The sequence below is a fragment of the Mangifera indica genome, chromosome 19 (assembly GCF_011075055.1).
Source record: "Mangifera indica cultivar Alphonso chromosome 19, CATAS_Mindica_2.1, whole genome shotgun sequence".
Lineage (NCBI taxonomy): Eukaryota > Viridiplantae > Streptophyta > Magnoliopsida > Sapindales > Anacardiaceae > Mangifera > Mangifera indica.
In genome coordinates, this window is record NC_058155.1 from 6,568,304 (window position 1) to 6,575,529 (window position 7,226).

Here is a 7,226-nt window from a genome sequence, read left to right on the forward strand (position 1 = left end):
AGACATGTTAACGTCCTATATGGCATCATCAACTTTTTCATTCTCTCTAAGCTAGTGGTATATTCAACTCCAGTCGTTGATATCAAATACGCCATACACCCAATGTTGGTTGTCAAAGTTGAAGGAACTAAATACTTTGCAAACCAATGAAGAGAAATAAGTACAATTATCAATAATTATAAACCCTAAAAATTTATGTTTGTGAACCACCTTGTTAACACTACTCCATTTCAAAAATATTCATTGGGTTGTACATGCGAGATGTCATTAATTTGATCTAGGAAAAATGAGGGCTACTCTATATTTACACCCAAACTTTGTAGCACTATAGGAGATGTGCAACAAACTAAGTCTAAACAGTTGTCCAATTACTATTTCGAAAAGATTTACAGAGTATTCCCATGAAAACTTTAATGTACTATGTACACAAATAAGTTAGACCATAAGTTGAAAGTGATAACCAATATAAACGAAAACAAAGAAATGGTGCATACCATCTTTTCCAACTATTACTTCTGAGTTATAATTTAGGTCCACCAGGGTTTGCTCACATTTGTTGTCATTCCATTTGTTCCCCTAGGAAGACAAGTCGACTATCATTATTTGAAGCACTGTGATACCACAATAAGAACTCTAAGTAGTCCTCAGCTAATCGTGAGTCCATAGGATGATCCTCAGGTCTGGGTTGTTTGTTCTTTTGCATCTTCATTAGATTTATAAAAGAACTTACCAACTACTTTCCTTTTCGTAGCACATGTCCAAATGTTGACACTTTTTTGGTAGTCAACGACTTCTCAAGAGTTGTCAATTAGTCCTCATCTTGTTGTTGTACATCATTGTCCGATAAGTTATCCAACTGGAAAAAAAATATGGCTCTCATTATTCTATAACATAACTAATTGAAATAATAAAAAAAAAGTATGGTGGATAATACCATGTAATGATCCTGATGTCTAAACATATAAATTCTTAAGTCTTGTAATTCGATGCTTTAACAAGGACTGGAGTTTTTGTATCTCCCCATAAAACATCAATATCTATTGTTGCCACTATTTTTACATCTCCCTATGAAACATTGATGTCTGTTGTTGTCACTGCTCTTATATCTCCTTACGAAACACTAATGTCTGTTGCTACCACTGTTGTTGCATCTCCCTACGAAGCATCGATGTTTGCCCTTATATCTCTCCATAGATCATCGATGCATGTTGCTTTCACTCGATGTGCATCATCATATCATGTTAGTCAAGTTGTTACTGCATCTAAGAGTTGATGACTCTTCCATGCTCTATTAAAAACTATTGAAGACAGTCATACGATACACCATTGTACAAAGTTCTATGATTTGAGTGTATTACGCAGCAAGCCCTCTGATACCCTCTAAGATGAGAGGCATGAGAGGTAGACATTCATCGAGGGGATACATGTACATTATGAGAGGCCCTATATGACTCTTGAAGGTATGTGGTGCGAATAGATGACACCCATAAAGGGGATGCCCATCTAATACGAGAAGTGCCAGAAACAACAAGTTAAGGCCCTTGTGATAAAGATATCCATACAAAAGCGGTGGAGGCTTGAAGGTTAGCCACATAAGTCGAGAAAACCTATATTGGGGGGATGTCATGGGGATATGGAAGACTTGAGACCTAGTAGGTAAATACCACGAAGACCCTCTGAAGGCTGCCTAAAAGGCAGCAAGACGAATCAACTAGGTATCATCATCATCGTCTAAAGCTATAAACTTGTCATTTGATGATGTATATGGTGTTTGTTCTCTCATAGACTCCAAAGACCATATGTACCACTCAAAGTTGCACTCAGTCTCAGTCAAATATAATGCAGTTAAAATCCCTTCGTAGAACATGAAAAAAATTAATAAAAATTAATGAAATGAAAGATAGAATGATAAAATATAAATCTACCAATGAGTAACTTACCAAATGAGCGTCCCAAAGTATCAATATGTCATCTCAGATTGGTAGCACAATTTCTTCTAGTTCAAGATACCTAAGACTTGATCATTTGCTTCCAAACATATATAAGACGATAGATTGTGAATTGTCTCATAAATCTAATATTACACAATGTACAACATTTATAGTTAATATTTACAATCATTGGTATGAATGTTAACTTTATCTATTATGTGATACTTACCTAGAAAGCAATCGGATATATGAAAATATTTTAGCTAAGCATTAGGAGTGGACTCATGTAGGGCGAGTAGTGTTGTACACAATACTGATATTTGTTATATATGTCTTTTGCATCGATTTAGCTATTCTATTCCATGTCATTATCTCCTATGGATACTGATTAAATGCATCTAAATTGTCGACTAAATGCAAAAAACAATTGGGTATTTTTGTTCTATTGTCCACTCTTAATATTCTCGTAAACGCAAAAAACAATACCGCGAATTTCACTGTGTCCTCGTCATTGTCTCCCTAAATTTGATCATCAACTACTTGATCTCTTTATGCGATAACAACTTGTTAATCTTTGGGAAATATTCCTCTCTCAATCGAGGCATCCTCGTACAATCAACGTAGTTGAATACCTCTATGTCCTCCCTAAATATCAAACCAATGACTAGCATGAACTTAACAAGGCTGAATCAGAACTCAAGACCATTTAATTTGAACCACATTTCTCTCATTGGGTCCCTGCGGTTAATCATATGAAGTAATATCGCATACATCAAAATGACACTAAACTTTGGCTCTGTCGAATCTAATAAGTGTCCAAAACAAGTTGTCTGAAAAATAGTTATTTGAGTAAGCATTAATTTGTTCTTAATTATAATCACGATGTCTATCTTTGTTCGAAGCAACATATGCGCTCAGAATCCATACGCTTGATGAAATTTGTACACCCTATCTTGATAGTCAATTACAAATATCTGAAAAATATATTAATTCGTTTATTACATTAATAAAAGATTAATTAAAGACAATCATTTTTAATCAAAGATTAATCAAATAAATTGAATTATCATTAAATGAATATGGTTGGCATCAACTAATTCAATTGACTCTTTTGTTTTTCAAAATTAATAATGGTCTTAAAGTTATATTTTTAAAATGAATTTTTTCATAACTTATAAACTATACATGAAAACTATTAAATTAGATATGAGATTACTTTTTTCTTTATTTACTTCATTTATCTTCCTAATGAGTGTTCCTAATATTTTCAGATAACTAATTATACCCCTAGTTTTATTTAATTGTCATTTCACTTATCCTAATCTAAAAATTTAAAACTCAATAATTCTCAATCACCAATATATATAAAATAAATTATATTCACCTAACCAGCTTGAGTAACATATTTAAAAAAAAAAATGGATAGATGAGATATAAAAAAATTGGAAACAAAAATTGGTGGCAGTGGTTGGTGGAAGAAAAGGTTGGCGTCAACACCAATGGTTGGCGGCAACACTAATGGTTGGCGGTTCTCCTTTATCCCAACAACGAATTGCGACTTCAATTAGCTTGAATTTAAATTAAATAATAATTCAGTCCTAATCAAATCAAAATTTACATTGAATTACTTAATTAAATTTAAATTAAATTAAATTTGATACGATACAATTATACTTTCATTTTTATAAAGAAACCTCACATGTAGTATTGCTATTACGTCGCTATTGCTAATCCAAGAAGTTTCGTCGTTGGCTAATGATCAATGAAGTTGTTCACTGAATTTTTTTTATGCACAGAGAAGCAATTAGATAATCTATGCTATATATGCTTAATACTCTTTTGTTATATATTATATGATTTTCATGGGAAACAAGCAAATACTTTTGTAGAAAATATATGCAAAAGCTTGTAGATATATACATTCACATGAATGAATATACGGAAGCAAACAAGCATGCAGAAAGTATTCTCTGCAATATTCAATACAATATTTTGTGCAAATATTATTTGTTTTTTTGCATATTATATTATATTTTTTATATGATATATAAAAAAATATTTTTTGTGCTATTCTATGTCAAGGCCCAAATTTTTTGCTTTTTTGCTTCTTTGGAATACACTAAATTTTTCGTATATTCTACATCAAGGCCTTCACTGCATGCTCTTCACGGGTAGTTTATTGGATTATTTTTTCATGTACAACTTCAATATGAGACTAATGCCAACTAAAATTTACAAATATAAGATCAAATGAGTTTAAAATTTTTTTAAATTTAATCTAAAAAATTTAAACTTAAAAATTTTTAAATTTACTTGATCATGTCTAACACATATATAAATCTTATTTTAAATATTGATACCAAATATCTACACATATTTTCTCTCTATAATATATAAAAAGAAATAATAATGTTGTCTTGTATGGCTTTTAAAGGTTGAAAATAAGAATAATTTAAGTATTCCAATATATAAAATGATAAAAATATTTAGAGTGTGAAAAGTGTGGTATAATTATATATGTGGCCTAAATTAGGATTAAAAAAATTCAATATCCCAATCTCTTTTATATACTTGAAGAATTTCTTCAAAACCCCTTTTCTTAACCATATGCATATAGTCTCTAGAATTATACATAGTATAAATCTCCTGTAGTTGGGTTGTTTCAGTTAATTTCACATTTGAAATTTAACCTTTTTTTTAAAATTATTTTAAACCCCTTTTAAAAGTTGATTTAGGTGGCGAATACGGGTTCCAAGTGCATTATTCGGGTCCTAGGTGAGTACTAATTATTGTAGCGTAGGTTGCTGAACGAGGCAAAGAAACTTACGAACAATGGCGACCGAAGAAGAGAGCGCCGTTAAGGAGCCGTTGGATCTGATCAGACTCAGTCTTGACGAGCGTATTTACGTGAAGCTCCGATCCGACCGTGAACTCCGTGGCAAACTCCATGTATGATTCATTCATAGTGTTTGGTTTTCTATTTAGTTGTTTGATGGTTTTGTTTTGGAGTTTTAATTTGTGGGCATTTGGGTGTTTGTTTAATGGGTTATAGGGTTTTTTTTTTAAATTTATTTCTTGAATTGGGTACTCGAAATTTGGAGAAATCAACTTTACTAACCCTAGGGTTTTACAGAAGACGATGACAAAACAATTGGGTTTTAGTAATACTCTTATTTTTTTTTAGCGGATCAATCTAATTTTTCCTTTTTATTTCAATGAAGTAAGTGTGTTACGAGATAAAGTTTTAAGCTTTAGGAGAGTGTGAAAAACAAAGTGAAGCTTGCGGAGGTTGCAGATATTTAAGTAACTGAGAATTTTACTTTTTAGAAATTTTATTTTGGATTTTACTAGATTTCTAATGATAGTGCCAAATCCTTATAGTTGGAATTAAATTTTCAAGGCAATGAAAAGTAGACAATTTTGTAAGCAGTTTTTGGTTGAGAGTTTTGAAATGAAGGTTCCTGTGTGTGGTCTTGAAGAAATGAGCCATCATCAATTGGAAAATTAGTTTGTCGTATTGATTTATATGATAAATTTTGCTAATGGAGTCCAATAGTTATTGGAGTTTATTTATTCACAGATAAGTTTATACATGCATAGAGGAGAATATAGAAGCTAACAGTCGCTTTATGCATTTGTGGATGGCAGCATATTTTCATAACCTAGATCTTGCAGTAGGTCTTTGTTCTATGCTGAAAACAAACACAGATGCATTCATAGATTTTTATTAGAAAAAAAAACTTAGTTTTTTAAGTGTTTGACTTGAGGATATGTTATTTAATGAAAAAAATTTGTTGCCGCCTTTCTAATTGAGAAAAAGAACCTAAACATTGTGGTGGAACAATGAACATGTAGAAGAAATTATGTATTTTCTATATATTTTTTTAAAATAATATTTTTTTTTTTCTGCAAAAACGTAAGACTTTTACAACAACTAAATTATAGAATTCCTAAGTTTTTTCTTTATAATTTTTTTTCAAATATACATAGATTTTACTCCATGATTTTGACCATTCTAAAAAGGGATTAATATTTTTCTGATTCTTGAGTAGTCTTTCCTTTCTTTGGCTGACAATCTAGCTTTGCAGGCTTATGATCAGCATTTAAATATGATACTTGGGGATGTTGAAGAAGTTGTTACTACCGTTGAGATTGATGATGAAACTTATGAAGAGATCGTTCGGGTATCTTTTAATCTTAAATTTCTTGTCCTGCATTTCTTATTGTGTTATTATCTGCTGTAGAAGCTATACAATCAAAGTAGAAACACTGTGTTCTGCATTGAAGAGGAATTTCCCCTACATGATCACATATCTCATTGCCTGAAAATTCAGTATGACCTTTTCCATATGTTAATGCATCCTGAGAAATTTGTCTTGTCTCAATTGAAATAAAAAACTCGGATTTTGACTTGTTTTATGTTTTTGGATACCAACTTTATTGAACGTGTTTCTTCTCTTTCAGACCACGAAGCGCAATGTTCCATTTCTCTTTGTAAGAGGTGATGGAGTCATACTGGTCTCTCCTCCATTAAGGACAGCTTGATTTTCTAATGTAGATTTGCACATCACCTGTCGCATATTAATTACTTTGGTGCTGTCCCTTGTTTTATCCTTTCCAATCTGAAATGTTTCCAGCTGATCACATATTTGCTAGAATAGACTTTAATGAATCTGTATTTGTTACTATCAGAATCTTGTTACAGAAAATCGAATGATGGATCACTTTGTAATTGTTTTATTACCTGCCGTAGTTTTTGTTTGCAGTGATGGTTATATGCAGGCCTGGCTACTGTTTGTAAAACCAACTCATCTTTTAGTAAAACCTAGCTTTTATTCATAAGTTTTCATTCATAAATCGGTTTCAGTCCTGTCTGCGGTTGCAGTTTCGGCATTTGTAGCTTCTTTCGTTTACTATATTGATATGTGGAGGGGCAGGGTGAAGTCAGATACTCTAGACAGAGATGTGCCCAGCAGATGAAATTCTTTCAGTCTCAAGTTACCCTGTTTGACTCTTTATCTTTTCATAGGCAAGACCAACTAGTATTTCCAAAGAAAGGAGCATCTGGCATAGGCAGCAAGCCTCGGGAATCTCCGTATGATCGGTTCATTTTTCACATGTAGGTCCCTCTGCAGCAAAGAAAAGATGGTATGGCCGGTTGGCTTCAGTAAGCCCCCCAATATGTATATACTATTTAGATTCAAACACGTGTATCACAAAGTACTTGGTAGAGAGAACATTCCAAACTGAAATCACATTCAAACTAAGTTTTATCAAACTTTAGCTCCAATGAGT

General features: G+C 32.1%; 1 protein-coding gene across 1 annotated transcript; it reads left to right on the plus strand.

The window, feature by feature from the left end:
* The first annotated feature begins 4,657 nt into the window (after positions 1-4,657).
* Positions 4,658-6,773, plus strand: LOC123202670 (sm-like protein LSM3A). The gene is made up of 3 exons (XM_044618678.1): positions 4,658-4,880; positions 6,020-6,115; positions 6,396-6,773. The coding sequence occupies exons 1-3, from the start codon at positions 4,764-4,766 to the stop codon at positions 6,474-6,476; spliced, it is 294 nt and encodes a 97-aa protein (XP_044474613.1). The 5' UTR covers positions 4,658-4,763; the 3' UTR covers positions 6,477-6,773.
* Positions 6,774-7,226: the final 453 nt, after the last annotated feature.

Excerpts from the sequence above, each read along its gene's own strand:
- LOC123202670 (XM_044618678.1), top strand. The coding sequence starts at position 4,764 with ATGGCGACCGAAGAAGAGAGCGCCGTTAAGGAGCCGTTGGATCTGATC. Across the intron at positions 4,881-6,019 it reads AACTCCGTGGCAAACTCCAT|GCTTATGATCAGCATTTAAA; the intron begins GTATGATTCATT and ends CTAGCTTTGCAG. Across the intron at positions 6,116-6,395 it reads CTTATGAAGAGATCGTTCGG|ACCACGAAGCGCAATGTTCC; the intron begins GTATCTTTTAAT and ends CTTCTCTTTCAG.